The sequence below is a fragment of the Antennarius striatus genome, chromosome 7 (genome assembly GCF_040054535.1).
Source record: "Antennarius striatus isolate MH-2024 chromosome 7, ASM4005453v1, whole genome shotgun sequence".
Classification (NCBI taxonomy): domain Eukaryota; kingdom Metazoa; phylum Chordata; class Actinopteri; order Lophiiformes; family Antennariidae; genus Antennarius; species Antennarius striatus.
In genome coordinates this window covers 6,738,647-6,760,064 of record NC_090782.1, presented here as the reverse complement: position 1 = coordinate 6,760,064, position 21,418 = coordinate 6,738,647, and the positions used below count along the sequence as shown (strand labels likewise).

At 41.0% G+C, this 21,418-nt stretch overlaps 1 protein-coding gene across 4 annotated transcripts; it reads left to right on the top strand.

The window, feature by feature from the left end:
- Positions 1 to 1,073: 1,073 nt before the first annotated feature.
- zfr2 (zinc finger RNA binding protein 2) lies at positions 1,074 to 19,300 on the top strand. Of its 4 annotated transcripts, none has more exons than XM_068320271.1 (19): positions 1,074 to 1,135; positions 4,047 to 4,278; positions 4,464 to 4,578; positions 5,926 to 6,153; positions 6,754 to 7,079; positions 7,302 to 7,490; positions 7,745 to 7,979; positions 8,240 to 8,442; positions 9,367 to 9,486; positions 9,890 to 10,035; positions 10,270 to 10,396; positions 10,485 to 10,687; positions 11,536 to 11,704; positions 12,472 to 12,646; positions 15,393 to 15,481; positions 15,980 to 16,075; positions 16,387 to 16,498; positions 16,804 to 16,901; positions 17,274 to 19,300. In XM_068320271.1, exons 1-19 carry the CDS (start codon positions 1,083 to 1,085, stop codon positions 17,439 to 17,441), a joined length of 3,084 nt encoding a protein of 1,027 aa, XP_068176372.1. In that variant the 5' UTR covers positions 1,074 to 1,082; the 3' UTR covers positions 17,442 to 19,300. The 4 variants fall into 4 exon arrangements, with proteins under 4 accessions (XP_068176372.1, XP_068176371.1, XP_068176370.1 ...); XM_068320270.1 differs by having other exon boundaries at positions 4,461 to 4,578; XM_068320269.1 differs by having other exon boundaries at positions 4,047 to 4,293.
- Positions 19,301 to 21,418: the final 2,118 nt, after the last annotated feature.

Below are 21,418 nucleotides of genomic sequence, written 5' to 3'. Positions count from 1 at the left end.
CGTCCGTTAGTCCGTCCATCAGTTAGTCCACCAAATATCTTCGTGACCTTGAGAACTATGTCAAGGTCGAATTTTAACTTTTGTACACTCAGGAACTGGATAGGATAGAGAGACGAGGGAGAAGGCCAGTAGAAGACCATAGATCAAAGCTAGTGCTTTGATATATGGGGATGTTGCGGTCTCTGACTGCATTGGTTCTTGTTGGTGTTGATCATGATGCACTGGCGATGTATCCAGGGTGTAGCCTGCCTCTCATCCACAGACAGCTGGGATAGGTTCCAGCGTAACCCATGACCCACAGGGTCGATTAACAGTTTCAATTTCAACAGTTTCAATTTCTTAAAAATTGCAAAAAAGGAAAATGTTTCTTTCCTTCTAATTTTACCAATATCACAAAAAAAAAAAAAATCAATTAAAAAAAATCGGGAAATTACTAAAACTATTAATAATATTATCAAACCGGTTTCTAAAATTTTCAGTCATTATCAGGATCCGTTATAATTTGCCAGCAAATTATATATAATGGGAAATTCTTGATCATGATTTTTGTCACGTCACCCAGACACAGTATAAGGCATATTAGATAATTTGATCAGCTTCGTGGCGCTCATGGGGGGCTTTTAAATTCTTAACCCGTTTATACCTTATGATAATTTTCCTCTGACAGAGCCACACTGGAGCCTGCGGATGCAGCAGCTCGTCTGTCCGCTGTTTTCCGCCTTTATCATCAGCGACGCTGATCGGCACGCGCGACATTCAGCAGAGTCCCAACAAGCAAAGAGCGACACCGTGCATCGACTTCCGCTATCGCATCTACATTCAGACAGATAAGCAAGGACATTTTACATTGCAGCAATCCGTTTTACATCGATTACACGTTTTTATTATTCAGATGATTTCATTAAAGACGTATCTTTCTAAAATGGATAGTAATGACGAGTGTGTAATATTTTTATTAATTTTACGCAGGGCAGTTCGGTCCCAGCAGTGATGTTTCCATCCAGCTGCAGTAGAGGGGGTGAACTATCTTGACAAACATTGCCAGAGCTTCGCTGCTGTCTGCTATTACTGGAGATGCCAAGATGGCTGCAAGTAACTACTTCGGCTTTACACATGGTGCCGGTCCGCAATACAGGTAATTCCAGTGATGTAGGTTTGTGTCAACATTGGTTTGGAGTATGACTTGGCAGTCAGTGGTGTACATAGAATGCGATAGAGTTGCTGTGGTATTTCATTGCTTGACGGTGCTTGCTTGGCTAGATATTTAGCTTGACCCGTTTGTCCGGTTAGCTAACATGAGCTGAATTTGCAGGCCATCGTTTTCTGGTGTGTGTGTGTGTGTGATGTTTACGCCGGTATGATCCTGACCACATCTGCTGCTGCAGCTTGTATTCTATTCTTTTTTTAAAAAAAATTATTTGTCATAATAACTTAAACTTTGCATAAAAAAAAGTCATTCGTAGCAGGTGTCAGAACAAACTTGTGCAATGAATTAATCCGACTTGAGTTGTGTCTGGTGAGATTCCGGACACCATCTGACGTTAACGTCGGTTAATGGAGGTAAAGAAGTAAAACACGGCCGAAAAGAAGCGAAAATATCCGTAGAAGCCTCTAAGATGCTATGTCAGAGGCTATCTGCATATTACAATAGTAGTTAAATGTGGGTGATTAAAATGTATTCTGATGTAAGAAGTGTGTTTGCAAAAATGTAGTTCACACTTGTGTTGATGTTTTGTGATGGGGTGACATGGCTAACAGAGGTAGCAGAAACACCCTGTCGGTTCAACGCACTTGGTAACTTCTCAAATTGGTCTTTCCTGAAGCAGTTTTGTTGTTTGTTAGAATGAACAGACAGGGTGTTTAAAAAGGAATGTTAATTGCGTTAACTTTATTAAATCTTGTAAAAGGAGGAGGAAGAGGAGCAGGCCTGACAAAGGGAGGCCCAGGCTGGTTGGCATGGTGATGTTGATGGATTCAGGTGAAGGATGTGATGGAATACAGTTGTAACGTAGAATGAAACGAAACTTTGTGTAACTAGTTAATATCACAGGTGTAGAGGCTGTTGGTGCGTCGTGTCATGTCCTAATGTTAAAATTACAAATATAATAAAGTTGTTTAATATTGATAAGGCCTGTCTTATGTATTAGCCTCTTCTTCTTCTCCTTTTGGCTTGTCCCTTCAGGGGTCGCCACAGCGAATCAGTTACCTCCATCTAACCCTGTCTTCTGCATCCTCTTCTCTCACACCAACTACCTTCATGTCCTCTTTCACTACATCCATAAACCTCCTCTTTGGTCTTCCTCTAGGCCTCCTGCCTGGCAGTTCAAAGCTCAGCATCCTTCTACCAATATATTCACTATCTCTCCTCTGGACATGTCCAAACCATCTCAGTCTGGCTTCTCTGACTTTATCTCCAAAACCTCTAACATGTGCTGTCCCTCTGATGTACTCATTCCTGATCCTATCCTTCCTGGTCACTCCCAGAGAGAACCTCAGCATCTTCATCTCTGCTACCTCCAGCTCTGTCTCCTGTCTTTTCCTCAGTGACACTGTCTCTAGAGCAAACAACATCACTGGTCTCACCACAGTTTTGTACACCTTTCCTTTCATTTTAGCTGAAACTCTTCTATCACACATCACACCTGACACTTTCCTCCACCCGTTCCATCCTGCCTGGACACGCTTCTTCACCTCTTCCAGACTCTCCATTGCTCTGGACTGTTGACCCTAAGTACTTAAAATCCTCCACCTTCTTGATCTCTTCTCCCTGTAACCTCACTCTTCCACTTGGGTTCCTCTCATTCACACACATGTACTCTGTCTTACTGCGGCTAACCTTCATTCCTCTCCTTTCCAGGACAAACCTCCACCTCTCTAGCTTCTCCTCCACCTGTTCCCTGCTCTCACTGCAGATCACAATGTCATCTACAAACATCATAGTCCATGTTATAGTCCATGTCATAGTTATGTATCAGCCTGGTACAAGAAAAAATACATTCCTCACAAAAAGTAAAGAGTATGTAGCTTTTAGGTTAAATTTCTGGAAACCGTATGATATTATGATGAATATAAGCCTTTAATTAGAAGCATGCAGTGGTGAGTTCCACCAGAAAGCTGAATATCCCAAACTTTTAGTGAGTACTGTGGTTGGAATATTTAGTGTAGTATTTTAGTTTAGGAACTTGGTTACCACAGAAGGTGTTGTTAACTAACTAGGGGGGTACTATCTGTACCAGAAAAGTCTGTTTTTTTGTCCTAGTCCAGCTTTGATAGTGAGATTTTTTTCGTAGCCATTGTGGGGGGAGCTGGTAACGGCTACTGCAATATGATCAAACAAACTTAATATTTTCTTTTCTTGTTTACTGATTGTGAAATATATGATATCATTTTTCCCCCTGAAGTCAGTCATGGCATGTGGAACTTGTACATTTATCTGATTATTATATTTTTGACAGTCTTCCTTCTCCACAGTCACATTAGATTTTGAATTAACAGTATAGCAATTTCTACAGAAAACGGATTAAATGCTCAGTGTAGTCAACACAAGAAACTTATCTACATACCGTTGTTGTTCTTTGTGTTGTGTTTTTGTTCATAAATTTGATTTTCAGATTTCAAGTCGGTCTTTTTCCCAAGCAAAACTTATCTTGTTTGAATAAACATAATTGATGCCTTGGTTGGTTACTATGAAGTGAAGACTTGAATCCAGTTAAACTAGTGGAAGTATCAACGTGATAAACTGATGATGTTATCGTCAGTGTCATTCTGTGGCATGCATGTATTTTTCCAGTTAGCTTCCAGTTCTGTAAGCTTCAGGTTCATCTGTTAAATCACTGAAACATGTCATGATAACGTCAACAAGTAGAAATGAGATTCTCAAGATTTAATCTGTTTGTTGTGACAAGAAATATATACTTTTACTTTTAATGTGAATCGATCCCAGCTTTACCCACATTAATACTCTGTGAAGTTACTCATAGTGGAGAATTACCTTCTCACTCCCTTCCTCCTCTCTTCTCCACCCTTCTCCTGTGCTCCCCCCCCAGTACCCAGCCTCCCCCAGCCTACTCCCATCCCTCCACAGCCAGTTACAGCGTCCAGCAGGCTCCAGCTGTAGCTCATGCTGTGACAGCATCTTACTCTCCAGCTCCTGTCCAGGCAGCCCGGCCTGTGGTTTCTGCTCCATACCCTGCCTATCAGAGCCACCAGGCCCCTCCTGACTATGCTTATAGGCAGCCAGAACCCCCACAGCCCACCACCACTCCACAGACGTACCAGGTATTCTCAGACACGGTCAGTCTCTTCCTGCTTCCTTTGTGATTTTGTGTGTCTGTTTCATGAAGATAGGGGTATTGGTGTTCATGCAGTGATAACTGTGTGCTTTTAAAACAGTTTGCTGCATTTCTGTTCTTGAATACGCTGCTTCCCTGTTGTATAAAATGCTGTGTTGTAAACGCCAGCAGAACAACTACAGCTACGGTCGTCCTGCAGCTGTGACCACCTATGACAATAAGCAGTACTACCAGACGAGTATAGCTTCAGCTCAGCGGACACCCACAGAGGATTACTACCAGACAGGTCAGTCACTTTATTGTTACTTGGAATTTGAATGCAAAGCACATGACAGGTGCTCTTGTTTGATTTTAGCTTATAATAAGGATGATGAAGATACTGTGGTATTGTCTCAATTAATTGTAAGGAAATTACTATTCAAAACAGTGGTACAGGAATATAAAATATTCAAATATTTAAATGTGTAGTAATTTTCTATTTAAACCATTCATATCAGTTTGAAAATTAGATTTGACTCATATATATATATGTATATATATTTTTTTGATTTACACATGGTCCTGAACCTACGAACACAATTGGTTCTGAGAGATTGTTTGTAAGCTGAATTGTTCATAAGTCGATATTTGTTAAATTTCATTTTCGTTTAAGTGCCCGTACTACTCAAAATAGAAAAAATACTTTCCCTAAGATTTATCAGAATCAATTAAAGGACATAAAAAGAACACATAACAAAATAAAATACTGTAGTACTGTAATGTAACTTATTTTTAGAATAGTGGTCCTGGGCCATGGGCCAATACCAGTCCGTTGGTCAATTGGGACCAGGCTGCACAGAAAGAATATATAGCTTACATTATTTGATTTTTATTTATTATCTGATTCTGAACAATGTGTTGTTTTGGAAAATTATCAGGTTTTTTTTCTGCCACATCTGTCTATGAATTATTCTTGATGCAAGATGCTTGCCTCGGTCACATGGCTGCCTTGTTAAGGGGGTCATGCCGGCCGGTAACACAGAATACATTACCGCTAAATTGAAACTCCCAAGGGCGGTTCTTTACCACTAGCATCACTTGCTTAAAGATTTTTGCGAATATCACTAGCACCAGCTTTTGCTTTATCAACCATGATGGACGGAAAAGCGTCTATGGTACAAAGCCTGATGCGCTGAGATTCTCTCAGAGACACAAGAACAAGAGAGGGAGTTGTGTGTTGGAGATGCGCGGTGCTGCTCAGTGTGGGCGGTGGCAGAAAGGGGAACTACAGCAATTGGATAGGGCTGTGCGTGGTTGTTCATATCCACAGGTGTTCATATTTTGAGGACTACCTGTAATTCAATGTCGGACACATATATGAACTCCTGCTGGGGTGATTTGTTCATCATTAGTTCCTGGTATTTTCTACACACCTACTTCAGAACAGTAATATAATATGTTATAAATGGAATGTGTTTGTTGTCTATTTGCTTGTAAAGTGAGAATCCTTCCTGCTCTGCCAACAATTCCCTGACAGGGGGTCCCACAGGATGAGACGGATATTTCCAATCTCGTTTTGCTTTCCTCGCTCTGAAGTCTGTTCACTCTGTCCTCTCTGTCCCTGTTCTCTCTCTCTCCACCCTTTTTATTTCAGTTGGGGTAAAGAGCGCTTACAGTCCAGCCCCCTCAACAGTGTACAGCCAACATCCTCCTCCCCAGAGGCAAGTAACGGCCCTCAAGCCCCTGGCCCCCTCCATTTCTGTGTCCACCAACTACAACATCTACCCAGTGTCCACCAGTGTCCAGCAGCCACCCACCCCCATTTCATCCTACACCCTCGGGTCCTCCTTTGGCTCCACTGTTCCAGCCACCACCTATTCAGGTAAAATAGAACTTTATGCACCCTAAAGGAAGTGATGCAGTGTATTTTCACTAATATGTATAGGTCTATTTGAATATGTACAAGAAGGATCTTGGATATAGAGGACATATCAGATCAATGAATGTAGCTAACAAGTTAGCTGGGAACATCCATCCATCCCTCTAGCCCGAAGAGGAGACAGTCATAATTTTCTCTTGAACTAATGATCAATTCACCTAAATTGTATGTTTTTGAATGTGGGGGAAGCCTGACAACTAAGACAGAGCCCACACACAGAAAGGAATAGAACCTGGAACATTAGACCAAGTTAGAGGTTGTAATTGTATGGCAGTTTGGATGGTAGTTTCGATGCTTCTTTCTTGAAACTCACCCAATGGTGCCCAGTATGTTTAGGATTTGCTATAGAACCCAAACTGAACTTTCATCAAAAATCATAAGTTATTTGTAGAAGGTGATTTAGCGTCTTTTGTTCATGCATTCACCTTATTGCTTACATCACTGCTGGTTATTCATGGATGACCCACATTTTTTTCCAATACTTTCCTTCCCCTTTTCAGTCACTTTGTCTTCACCCCCTTCTTCCTGCTCTCTCACCCTCAGGCATTAACTACTCCAGTTATGATTCAACTGGCTATACCTCCACATCTGCCCCCTCTTATTACCAGCCAGCCCAGCAGACCGTCCCACAGCCGCAGCCGCCTCCTCAACAGCCCCAACAGCCTCAGGCCCCCATTCAGCCACCACCCAAGCAGCTGACCAGTTCTTCCTGGAGCAACTCGGGCAGCAACATGGTGACCGCTCCAGTCGTAAACACCTACAAAAAGCCCACATTTCATCAGGCTAAGTTGCAGAAGCCCAAAGGGCCTCCCAAGCAGCCTCAGCTCCATTATTGTGAAATTTGCAAGATCAGCTGTGCAGGTCCTCAGGTAGGTGTTTATAATATCATGAGTTACTAAAGAGTTTTTTATGTAGATGTTTTATAGCTGCTATATATTAAGTATCAGCAGTTTGCTACTGCAGTTACATTGAGTTTATTTCAAGAACAGCATGAATAATAAATATAATGGTAACATAATAGTGAATATAATATGATGATGTATTTGCACATTCAGAAGATATATTTTGGTATCTTGAATTTACTGCTTCAGACATACCGGGAGCACCTTGAGGGCCAGAAGCATAAGAAAAAAGAGGCTGCCCTTAAGTCTGGGGGACAGACCGGGGTGAACAATGGGCCCAGGGGGGTCCAGACTCAGTTACGCTGTGAGTTATGCGACGTCTCCTGCACAGGAGTAGATGCCTATGCCGCCCACATCCGTGGCTCCAAGCATCAGAAGGTTAGCACACCTGTGATGTGACTCTGTCTCAAGGTGTTTTATGTTTGTTTCAGAGAAGGTAGCTGCAGATACAGTACATTTGATGATATCTGATGCAGCATGCTTTCTTTAGTGGGCATGAGTCGGGTGTATTTATGTGATGTTCCATCTGAGCTGCCAAGTCTTAGAACAGAACGTGCCCCCGGGGTTTAGGATGGCATTTAGTATCAACAGACTTAAATGGATGTACCTCACTCTGTGTCAACCATTCAAAGGTGGTGAAACTTCACACTAAGCTGGGCAAACCTATACCGTCCACTGAGCCAGTGTTGGTGAATACTGCTCCAGCGATCACAGCCTCAACAGCTGGGAAACTGCCAATGTCCAAGTCCACTCCTGCCTCCGTGTCAACCACTTCAACTCCCGCAGCAATAGCCAAAGCTGTAAACTCCACGGTCAGAACAACAGTCTGTGTCAAAAAACCAGCTCCCTCCAAAGTAACTTTTGGCTGTAAGTGTTTTTACCCCATTCAAACCAGTAATAGCTAATTAACAAAATGAGAGGTGTCAGAAAACCTACACTGTTCTTTGCCCACATGCTTTTTAAGATGTATTTTTTTGTGAATGCAAGACTCAGTCGTTGTTCAACCTCTGGACCGGCTCTAAATAGAAATTATGTAGAAAGAGATGCAATAGATTTTTGGTCTAATAATTATACAGAGTATTGCTTCAGTTGAATCTCTAATCTGTAATTCCTGGCCTGCCACACAGCCAACAAACCTGCCAGCATTTCAGCAGCTCCAGTGACAGCAGCTGCAACAACGGCATCTTCAGTCGCCATGGCGGCTGCGAAGGTGGAGGAGCCCACGCCACAGGCAGCTAAGAAGACAGAGCCTGTGAGTGACAACGAGGACAGCGACAGAGCTGGAGGCCAGGGAGACATCCAACCAGTGGGACACGACTACGTAGAGGAGGTAAGAGGCAAGAATGATCTGTGTGTCTGGGGGGGGGGCTGTATGATATATATGCATGTGATTATTGCAGTGGAAAAAAGTAGTTTTCCTATAGGCAGTATTAAAAGAATTGTTTTATTATTATTAAGTACAGCTGGGCTGCATATTAGATGACTATTGTCTGTTATTACAGTATTATTGTTATTGATTAATATGGAAAAAAGCTAGTAAGATATAATGTAGATGTAGTTATACTGCAACGTAAAACTGATTCCATGCAATTTTAGATCGTTTTAGGTCCTTGTTAACATTTCAAGTAAGGCGTTATTTAACATTTGCAGGTTTACTGATGGAAGATAGAAAGAAACATTATTTTATCCAATTATTTTCCAAAGACTACAGTCGGTAACACAAACGTACTGCATGTGGAGTGCACAGAAAGGATCCCTGGACTAAGGCAAGAGAACTGCAAGAAGAGGAAGGAGTGAGACAATGGACAGATTTGGACTGCAAATGTTAACACAGTGTGTTTGTCATGTATATTTAGGTAGTGAGGATGCAGCCATCCATTTCAAACAGGAGCATGATGAGCATGTAGTTTACTTTCATGTATCCAAAGACAACTTGTTCAGATGTGTTTATTGGGGTTTATTCACTCTACTAATTGACCAGGAGCTTAGCTGACAGTCAGAGCTCAAGTCTGACAAAAATGACATCTTTTGGTAATGATGGTACTGAGCTGGTAAAAAGTGTGGATATTTTTTTCTGCTTCAATTGTCACACATATTACACATTTAATCCTAGTGCAAGAAGAAGACAACAACTTGGATTGTGTATTCATTGGATTTGCAGGCGCTCCTTTATGTTTGTCATTTATGTTACATCATTGTCCTACCAGGACAATGATGTAACCTACCTATTCATTCTGAACTTGTCTGTTTTCAGGTCCGTAACGACGAAGGAAAGGTGATACGATTCCACTGTAAACTGTGTGAGTGCAGCTTCAACGACCCTAATGCTAAAGACATGCATTTGAAAGGAAGGAGACACAGGCTTCAGTACAAGGTAGGAAAGTAGGATCAGATATCATGTCCAGGGTTGTGATAGCGGCACACACCTTCTGTATTCCAGATCAGTCTTGCTGATTTTTGCATGAGCATACATGGCCAATATATACAGGCCAGTATATGGATTAAAGGCTGGCAAAGATTAAGGAGGAAGAAGAGAAAGGATTGATGAGCAATTATGATAGTTCTGTTAGGAACCTTTCAAACTCACTATAACATAACATTTAATATTTTCAGAGGCATGTCTTCTCTCCTGAACGTTTTTGATCACAGGTTTTCTCCTGTTTTCTCCTTTTCTCCTAAGTAGGCCTGCTTAGAATGGACAGACACCAGTAAAAGTTTTATTTGCACAGTTGTGGGAATGGCCTGAGGGTGTGTGTTTGTTCTGTCGTCCTCTGTAGAAGAAAGTGAACCCAGAGCTTCCTGTAGAGATCAAGCCAAGTAACCGGGCCAGAAAGCTGCAGGAGAGCAAGCTGAAGAAGCAGAAACACAAGGCAGTGCTGAAGAGGCAGAGAGATGACGAGCAGCGCTGGCACATGGAGATGAGGTTTGGCTCGTCAATTATTTTGTTGTATGAAGGTTGTAGGATTATAAAGAAATGGATGAGGAATGTATATTCATGCAGGTACTGTCAGTAAGAGTTGGACACATTATGGTTTGGAAAGAATGTCACTCTTCCTTTTAGGAGATCATTTCATTTTTTTTGTCACCCTCCCCTATTGTGTACTTGTAATCCCATCTGTTTGATGACGGACAATAATACTGATCCCCTCCTCTGAAGGAGATATGAGGAGGATATGTACTGGAGGAGAATGGAGGAGGACCAGCTGTACTGGGGCGAGCAGAGACACAGGATGGCTCCTCCACCACTGATGAGCCGCCCTGGTATGCCAGTACCCCCTCTGCTGGTGAGCTTCACAATTTCAGTTCTCGTAAAGGCACAACTAAGTTCAAGTCATTTCCATGTGAGCTCATTTATCCCCCATCTCCATACAGACGTGTGTTCGTAGGCCAGACTCTCCTGATGACCGTCACATCATGGCCAAACACTCCACCATTTACCCAGGAGAGGACGAGCTGCAGGCGGTTCAGAGGATTGTCTCTCATTCAGAGAGGGCCCTGAAGCTGGTGTCCGACTCCCTGCAGGAGGACGAGACACAAACAGATGCTTCTGATGCTGCCACAGGAGAAGAAAAAGGGTAAAACTAGGGGTTCTCTTGCAGATGCTTGTATGTCCATTAAGGAACACAAATATTAAGAACTGCAAAACAACTACAGAGAAATATACCATAGTTTACATAGAATATGCATTTGAAGTAGTCAAAGTATTAAAGCGGTGATAAGCTGGGCAAACATTCAAAGGCAGTCACATTAAATCTTTATTGATGTTTTTCTTGACAGGCATAAAATGGATTTTATGATTTCATTTAAAAGATTTTTCAAATATATTATAAAAATGTATGAATACATATAAATTACTTGTATATACAGTGTATAAATACGTCATCACAAGCTACATCAATCAATCTTTATTTGTATTGCGCTTAATCAGATCAGCAGACATTTCAAAGCGCTTTAACAGACAGATAGACCCAACAGGATGTTTGTGTTTGCCCTGGAGGGTCTAACTAACTCCTTGCTCTCAGTGCAGCGCATAAAATGAGCAGAGGTCGCGTGGCCATTTGGTTTATTTTTAGTCAGGCAGAATCACGCAAGTGAGTCTCGTGACGAGAAGCTCACTCGAGATCAAAACATAATGGCCATTTCCGGGTTTGAAATTTAAATGGAGGAATGGAAAAATGTGAATGTGAATATTTTTGTTGAATGGAAGCGTATTTAAATTTTGCGCAGTTGATTAATTGAAATTTACATATAAAATTACAGTATCAGAGTTACAAAACGTATGAATGTAAAGGCTACAGCTGTAAAGTCAGGAGAAATATTTAAACAATGAATAAATAATATGATGTCAGTGGCCTTAATACATTTCTCTGGCTGCAGTGATTAAGCCTGTTGGTCTTCACTCTGACATCCCCTCTCTTTACAGTACTGACAACACTTCACGGCTGCTGAAAGGTGTGATGAGGGTAGGCATCCTGGCCAAAGGCCTGTTGCTTCGTGGGGACAGAAATGTTGAGCTCATCCTACTAACGGCTAAGAAACCCACCATCTCTTTATTGAGGAACATTGCCAAGCAGCTGCCTAAAGAACTGGAGGTAAGAAAACTGCACCTGTTAATGTACTTTTAGCTTTGGACATCGGTGGAAGGAGGGAAGAACCGTGTTTAGCCATTTTCTGCCCATGGTTTATAAAATATGTATTCAGATTGTGATTAGTTTAAGAAAGTGGAAACTATCAGCAAGCAGCTGCCTTATGATTTGTTCAGATGAAAACCAATGAGCAGAAATATTTACACTTATGTAACAAACTAAAATGCAATGGGAAAGAGGCATTTTCATTATTAAATAATAATAGTTAACAATGCAAGAGAAATCACCAGTTGTCTGCAGTTTCTGCCCCTCCAGTGTGTGTGTGTGTTTTAATATGTAATAGGAATTCTGTATATTTTGAGCTTTGGGAGATATTTGTCCTTGTTCACAACTGCCTCTTGCTTAAAGTGAAACATGTAGTATTTTCATTGAACAGGACGCTGGCACAAGGTTTTTATGAATCTTAAAATCCTCACTCTTCCTCCCTCCTGCTTGAAACTGTCCATGAAAGGTGACTTTGACTGATCTTTAGATTCACTGCCTGGTTATGACACCTGAATCCTACAGAGTGAGATGGGGCTTTTTTTCTTGAACTGCTTCAACTAACAAATATAAAATGCCCAAACTGTTTAAATGAAAAATCAATTTGCACAACCAAGGGTTAAAAAAACAAAACATCATTGCCCTGTAATTTGGTGAAAAAAGGCCGTTTTTTGCCCTTACACCCCTCCTCCTCTGTAGTGAGTAATCCCAAGTGTCCTTTTAACCGGCAGACATTTTCTGAAGATCAGTATGAGGTGCAGGCTCAACCTGAGGAGGCGAACATCGTGATATTTTCAAGCAAGGAGCCCAAAATGCAGGTGACGATTTCTCTCACCTCGCCGCTGATGAGGGAGGACACTGCTGCTGAGAAGGACAAGCAGGCAGGAGGAAAAGCGGCTGAGAAAGGTTAGAGAAGCCAAAGCTTTCAGTACCAGACAACCAAATGTAAGCGATGTGTGTAATGCACTTATTAACACACCCCTGCTCCACCCTTCCTCCCTGCAGCAACCAAAATTTAGAGTGAAAAGCTCTTAAATGAGACGAAATAAAAAGTGGGACTTCTAACCAGATTCACATTCAAGTTCTTTTTCTTTAAACACTAAAATAAGAATTCTCACATTAATTTGTCCCACACGTTTCATTCCCTCCCCTTTTCTTTTTGTTTGCGTTACACTAGAACTAAAATCTTTATTTCTTTTCTGCAACATGGGAATCAAAAGCCGGGCTCTCCGACCTTTCTGTGCCACTAGGGTGTGTGTTTCTCTGCTAAACACATGCTCGAATGATAGAAATAGGACGTCAGTGTTCAGATAATGCACAGGGATGAAAATATGTCAAATGGTGACACTTTCTTTACAAGTATTAACATTTTAAAGACTGAAGTTTTGTCTTAGTGCACCCTGATCTGATGAGGGGCTTTTGAGGTCCAGCGACTTCCGTCCCCCCTTCTCTCATCCCTGCATTTCAATCTGGCATTATCGATGAGCCGTTGGAGTGGCGATTTCACGTCACAATGATCAATGCTGTTATATAACATAGAATTATAAGATTACATTAATGAATTATCGCTACTTCCCCATCATTCAAAAATAAAGGTAATTTCCATGATCATTGTGTTGTAAACATTCGCCTGCTCCAGTAACTGTTAATATTTTAATGTGTTTTTTTCCCATTTGGAAAACATGGTAGAAATGTTTTCTGTCTTTATTGTTTTTTAGTTTTGCTTGGGTTTGTTGATCGGTGCCATTGGTTCTGTATCAGCAAACCTAGGCAAGCCAGAGGCGAAGTAAAGCTCTCACTTGTATACATACCACCAAGAATAGAAAAAGTCAGGGAACCATGCTGCTCATGTTTATTAAGCTTTTCAGTGGAGGACACTCTTCTTGTTCTGTCATCAGAGGGTCAGCGGCTGATAAGGAACTCCCCCGACTCTCAGAGGCTTGATAAACACGGGTCTGTGATTCTTTGTGGTATGGTAGTGTGGACCTCAAATCAATGGCTTTGTCTTTTGCTTTGTATTTCCCCTGTGATAAAGCTAATGTTTTCAGTTGTTCTGGTGAACATAGAAGTGTGGAAAGGCCAAAGGCTGATCTAGTGAAATATTACAGCATTTTCCGCACCATAAGGTGCACCTAAAAACCTTTATTTTCACTTTATAATCCAGTGCGGTCTTATATATGAAAAAAGTTTTAAAAGAGGCCATTCATTGAAGATGAGTTCTTCAATGAATGGCCTCATCTTCAATGAATGAACCACATTTGCAAAATAATTGTGGCATGCCAGGCACCTTTGGCTAGCAGTGGCTTGTCTCTTGAAATTTCAGAAAAGGCTACGGAGTCGTGAATGCAATCCCTTTAGCGCAGCTCAATCTAGTGAATATTGCAACCACAGCCACAGTAGTTTCTATTCTATGCGCCTTACACTTTGGTGTGCCCTATTCTGGTAAAAAGTTTTAAAAAGGGCGTTCATTGAAGGTGCACCTTATAATCCACCTTATAGTGCGGAATCTTAGTCTTTATCTTATTTTCTTTCAAGATCTGACATCACTTTTGAAAATATGAAGGAAAAGACCACTTCTTGTTGTTCCTATGAATTTATGTTCCCGAAAAAGTTTGTGATGAGCAGACAACAATCTGTTCATAACAAGGACAGACATTTGACACAGAAGGAGAACGTTTCTGAAGGGTGTAATTTAAGCTGTGGAATTTTATGCTCTTGTACCTGAAGCTCTGGTGGCAGTCTGGCTGGTAATAAGTCACATGCAAAAAAGAAGAAATCTGGTACATGTAGTTCATGTAAAGAAAATTGTGAACTGTATCAGAGAAAGGGCTCGTAAATGAAATGGCTGTTTCTGAACAGTTGGAGGGGGAAGGAAGAAAAGAGATTCACTGACCAGTTCTTTATTGAGATGGTGACAAAGGTGATACATCAGTAGAGTGTAAATGTGAAGTTGATAGAAGTCAGGCTTAGACTAGATTGGATTTTTTTCTGTGTACCTCAGAAACCTTCATGGAAGACATTCACTTGTCACAGCAGAACAACAATTGTCTTATTCATATTCTTTGTTCTGTCCGTAAGGTCCAAGTACCTACATCATGAAGCTGACCATGTTTAGTGCTCCTGTCACTGTGAGTCTCACACTCCTGAATGGAGACACTGTTCGTGTCATCTAGGGTTGAAAAGGCAAAACGTCTCTTCAGCACTAGATTTATTGAGGCAAACAATACTGGAATCAGAATTATAAATCACTCTAAATTCTAACAAAACTCTTTTAATGCATTGGATTGGCTTCTTTTTTGCATGTGCCTTCCACTCCAAAAACAGATTGAGTTTATCTTTGCTGTTTTTGGTCTTAAAACCTTTCCCTGCAACATAGAAATGATTCAGTCTTAGTTGATGGTCAATTTCCTTCCGGATTTTTTACATTGTTCCCTTCATTTTTCTTGTTACAACCAAACTGAACCAATCTAACGGATTGTTTATGGATTCTGGGACACACATCATGAGAGAAAGATGAGTGCTTCGTTTAATCTGAACAGTGATTAGTGTCTGTACGTCAACAGAAACAACCTTGGTATTTGCTGCAGTCATCATTTGGGTTTTTTGTGTTCCTTTGATTGTAATTCTTGAACCGGTACATGTCATGTCTCAGATGTGCCTGTGAAGGACCCTCCTGATCTTCTCAACAAGGGGAAGTGTCTAGAATACCTGGCTGCTCTCCGTCACGCAAAGTGGTTCCAGGTAAATGCATCTCAAGAGGTTTGGCTGGCTTCTTTTCTGTCCATGTGACCCTACACAGAGTAATAAAAAATATCTAAAAGAAAATGTACCCAGCAACAGAGTGAACCTGCCTTTTATAAAATCTTGTTTGTAGTGAATTTAAATATTTAGTACCTTCGGGTGTTGTTTAACCGCCTTTTTTTACAGAGGCTGTTTTGAATATTTATAAGCTCCAAATCATATGATCACCTTTCTTGGGCCAGAAGGAGGAAGAGTTGATTATTTCTGAGACCAATCCAGATAGAGATGCAGGTTCAGGATCACATTGTCATTATTTAATCTCTGCTTATTTCCTGGTTTATATCCTTGTGTTTAGCCAGTGATCCTAATCACCAGTATTTATCTGAGAAAAAGCAGCTTCAGAGTAATTCGGACAGATTTCATGCATCTGTAAAACTGACTGTTAGATCTGGACATTATAGATAACACAACTGTTTTGTCACCACTCCATTTCTGAAGGCACGTGCCAACGGGCTGCAGTCCTGTGTCATCATCATTCGGGTGCTGAGAGATTTATGTCAGCGGGTTCCAACCTGGGGGAAGATGCCTTGCTGGGTAAAGGATTAAATGTCTATTATGTTGTCATTTTCTGATATATATCTACATCCGTCTATGGATAGGACAGTGGTGCTCATCTCATCTATGAATTGTTACTCAGAACAGGGTAACATAGTTAAAGTTGTTTCTATCTGTTGCTTTTCAGTGTTGACTTAATGTTGTATCAATAATATGAATGAAGATGTGGCTCCAGATCTGTTTTATGACCTCAGAAGGTGGAGGAGGACTTAAACAAGTCGTAAGACGTCTGGTCGGAGTCGTCTTCCATTTCTGAGTATCTGCTTCCCACTCAATGTCTCTCCCTCTAGGCGATGGAGCTGCTGGTGGAAAAAGTGATCAGCAGTGCTGCCAGCCCTCTCAGCCCTGGAGAGGCCATGCGCAGAGTTCTTGAATGCATCTCCACAGGCATCCTGCTGTCAGGTCAGACAGGTTTACCTGTTAACATGAAAACCACAATGGTTTTCTGTTATTTTCTTTAAAAAAAAAAAATTGGACTCTTAAGTCGGAGGAAATTACCTTGTTTATGACGTAAAGGAGTGCGACAAGATTCCATGTAACAAGAAATGCTTACAAAGTGTTGTTAAAAGAACAGATGGTGCCTTTATTTAAATTTTACGTAGCATTCCAAATTTGTTTGTAGTGGGGTTGATGATTATGCAAGACTTTTTGTCACTTGAATCTTGAAGACAAAGAAATATTCAGTTTGAACTGATTTCCCCACACAGATGGACCAGGATTGATGGACCCCTGTGAGAAGGAGCCGACAGATGCTTTGGAAAGTATGATACTTCAAGCCAGAGAGGACATAACTGCCAGTGCACAGGTATACATACACACCCACACACAGATTGTAATTAGTCTGGAAGGTGAGGGATTGTTTTTGTTGCCACTAACAACCAAAAAAATCCCCAAAAGAAATGGCCAAATGGAATTCATGCAACTTTAAGACAATTTGTTTAAATTTGCTTCAGCAATTAGTGGACAAAAGAGACGACTTCCAAAATAACGTCTGCTAAGGTGGATGTAGGAGCCTGTAAGGGAACAGAGTACCGCATCCTTTGATGAACGACTCACCCCTTTCTCGCCCCTGGTTGTGTGTCTGCCTCTGTGGTGGTCACTCGTCAAAACAGTTAATGTAAAAACAGAAATGTCTTCAGTTCTGCAGACCTGCGTTTCTCTCTGTGTCATTTCCCAGCATGCCCTGCGGCTGCTCGCCTTCCGTCAGATTCACAAGGTTCTGGACATGGAGTCTCTGCCGGCATCCAAGGCCAGTGCACGCAACCGCAAACGTCGACGAGACGGCGGTGATGAAGGCGAAGGGGAAGGCAAGAAAGACAAGAAGGAAGATGCAGAGAGTGCTTGACCTCTGCTTCCAGAGCGGGGGACATTTGCTAGTCCAGAGACTGATAGAATGTCACAGACTCTCTTATCTTGAAAACAATCTTAACACGCAGCTACACACAGGAATATAACTGACTGTACTTGTCTACCTTTGAATTAAGAGGATTAATATTGTGGTGGAAGCTACTCCATTCTTCAGAACCTGTACTTCAGTTCTGTCTCTCGTGTGGTAAATTCCTACAGATTTAGTGTTTCCTGGAGGGTGCAGAGAAAACTGGGTCATTAAGAAATCATTAAATTTAACAATTTCATCAGTCAATTTCAGTGCGTTCACAAACTTAACTACTGACCATCCCTCCTAAATATCACTGTAAACTGCAGGTGTATTATGCTCTATGATGCGGAGCCTTCACTTGAATGACCACCATATTTTTGTTTGGGTGCTGGTACTCAAGAGTTTTACTGTCTGAGTCTGAGAAGATTCACTGAACTAAAACTGATTCATCAAGACCTTTGTACACTGACAAATGTTGCAGAGAGATTGAAGAATGCTGACCACCTTTTGGATCTACGTACTGTACATCAACCCTGCAGTCCATCTTATGTCTGCAGTTCTATATAAAATTATCAAATCCAGAAGTCTGACATCACACCTTTTAAAGAGAGTGTTATACTTAAAATAACCGGGGCTTGAAAATGCATCACTAATGGTTTTTGTGAGAATTGCACGAGAACAAGCTTTCTGAGGCATTTCCTGCTGTTTTCTGTGGAGGTCACATTGGACAGGAAGTGAGTCTCTAAAGAGACAGGAGTCTTATGTTGCACAGCCTGTAGCATGCTAAGAGAATAAGCACTTAAGAAATGACAATGTTACTGTATGCAGCCAACATGTTATCATTTACATAATATACTTAATCATCTCTTTTCCTTCCAGAGTCTGGTTAGCAGAAGAGAGAACCTTTAGTCTGGGAAGAAGACTAAATACTGTAATCATCAAGTAGTCCCTTGACTTTCTTCCTTGTGCCTACATCAGTTTCCGTGTTGCAAAGTCCGTTAAAAGGATTAAATGAGTAGTTGGGTTAATATAGTGATCATATTATTTCTCAATGATGTAGGACAAGCAAGAGACAGTTGCACAACTCTTTTGGCTTAAAAGTTGATTTAGGATTATTATTGCGTGAATTAAGTTTGAATTTTCATTTAACGAGCTTCATAAAAGTTTTATTTCTGAAGAATGTCGCAATCTATTTTGTATTGTTTAAATGAAAAGTGTGAACGTTGTACTATTATTTGAATGTAGTGTTGCCCATAATTAAGGGGAGGTATTAAAATACTTTTAAGCCAGCTTGTCTATTGGGTTGTGATGTCATCACTTGTAATTGATTTCTGCTTATTTTTGCTGTTATAAAAAGCGAGAAGGTAAGAAAGTCCCTCATGGAATAGAAACCACATTTACATGAATATTTAGATTACACTACAATATACTTGCATTGCACAACAAAGACATGATGTGACATCCTTGATTCCTTTAGTGGACCTAAAGTAGTGTTTGGTGTTCTGGATATGAGCAGCAGAGATGAATGACCACAGTCACCTTGAAATTATTATTCTGTGAAATTATTCTGTAATTTTCTTTGAAAAAAAACTTCCCAAACGTTTATAAATTTAGGATATCTGCCCCAGCTATTGAAGGAGTGGATGGCCCACCAGAGGGAGGCAGTAGAGGCTGCTGAACACGGGGTCACACTGGGGCTTCCTGCAGGGGCCCACCATTATGACCTGGTTTAGGGAGCTCCTCATTCTAAAGTTTTTTCCGATTTAAATTTATTACTCAGAGAAAGAGGTCATATCATTTTTGAGCAATCTAAGCAGCGACATATGTAGAGGGATATGTACACCTTAAGATGCACGTCATCAAAACAGTTTGACATTGAATAAATGACTTAATTTGTTTCTTCCAAGACTAGTGTTTGCATCTGTTTTTTTGTTTTTTTTAGTAATGTTTCTGTTTCAATGTGGGTAGCATTGTTGCTTTACCACAGGAATGTTCCGGTTTTGATTCCATTCTGTGTGGAGTTTATATATTCCCTCTGTCGGTTCTCTCTGGGTCCTCTGTCTTCCTCCCACCTCCAAAAACATGCAGCCTAGGTGAATTGATCTCTTCAAATCGTCTGTAGATGTGAGTGTGAGCACGAGTGGTCGTTTGTCTTTCATGTGGCCCTGGGATGAGCTGGTATATTATCCTGGGTGATAATATACCAGCTCATCTAGGTGAGATCACTGTGATCATCTCTTCTATAAATGTCTCAAAAAAATGAATGGACTAACTCTTTATAGATTATAACCACATGATTATCGTGTGTGTCTATCAGATGGTTTGTATGTTCATATGGGTTTGTGTCCAAGTGTACAGAAGAGTTGATTACTGTCCACAAATTAATGCGTTAAATATTCAGCAGTAGTATAAGGTGCCAATTTTTTCTATTTCAACTTTCTGTAAGGTTAACAAGTCAGCAGTGGACTTTTTCAAAAGGTCATGTCATTCTCTCTGACATATATGAATAAAATGTCAAATTCATTTATCTAAAAAAATATTCTTTTTTTAGAACGGACTCAAGAAATCTGATCAGTAAATCATTTTTTGTGGATTTGAACCCTTGAACCAGGAAGACTATCGGACTAATTATGTCAGTCTTTTTGTTCCGAGTCAGGACTCACGTCTCCGATGTAGAGCTTCTGGGCTGGGGGGTGAAATCCCTCAGCAACCCATCATTTATGGAACTACTAGCTACGTCTGAGCAGGAAGCTGCATCAACGAGATCATTGCATTTACGTCAGTGAGGTCAAAGGTTTAGTCTGTTACTGTTAGAATAACGTGGAAATAATCTTATTGTTCTAAGTAGATAATCTGCTTTATGAACTGGTTAAACTGGTAGGGGAGGAAGAGCTTTCTATCTGTGACGAACATCTTGCCATCATAGAAATTGTGTGACGGTGGCAACAACAAAAAAAAGGGAGTAGAGGTTGATGTCATATTAGGGACACGTTGATGCATTAATGGAGGAAACTACGCTACTTAACTGCAGCTCTGCTCATCTGGTAATCCCTTTTCCTTAACCCCCCTGTGACATGTCCTGAAGGCTACTGATTAAGGTTAGCTGGATCAGGCAACATTAATCGAAGATACAATTAGTACAGCCTCGCATATTGCCAGGGCACTGACTATAGATGGTACCCTTTTAAATGCATATGATTACCTCCTAATCGTAGCCTGTTTAAAATGTACGGATGTCAATTTATGTGGGTCAAGTTGATCTCCCCCCTTAATTGAACCTGTTAAGTCTTCAGGTGTTGGCAGAAGGACAGACTGAAGACACGGAGAGAAACAGGACACGGAGGGTGAGTTTTAAGCATGTTTCACATTACAGTCTGTTGGTTAAGATGTTTAATTCATCTGTCAGTAGTCAAGTGTATTCCATTTTTACAGCAAATGATCATTCTCAATTCTTCTTCACTGTCTTCTTTTATTCTGATCTTCTTCAAGCGACCACCTTAGTTTGAAGTGGAGGATGGAAATATGATTATAATAATGTTATAAAAGGAACATTATTCTAATCATAATGTTACTATTATTATTCATTCATTTATTTATTTGTCTTCTAAACCTGCTTCATCCGCTGTCTTGGGTCACGGGGTGTTGGAGCCTGAACCCATTCAACTGGGGGCGTGAGGCAGGGTACACTCCGGGTGCGACGCCAGGAACCACATATAGACAAACAAGCAGGCACATACACACTCCCACCTACGGCCACTTCGAAGCCAGCCAATTAACCTGAAGCACATTTTTTTGAAGGTGGGAGGAAGGTGGAGAACCCACAGTGAACCCACACAGACACGGGGAGAACAAGCAAACTGCACAGAGAGCGGGACTCGAACCCATAACCAGCCTACTGTGTGGTGACAGTGCTACCCACTGCGCTACCATTATTATTAAATATT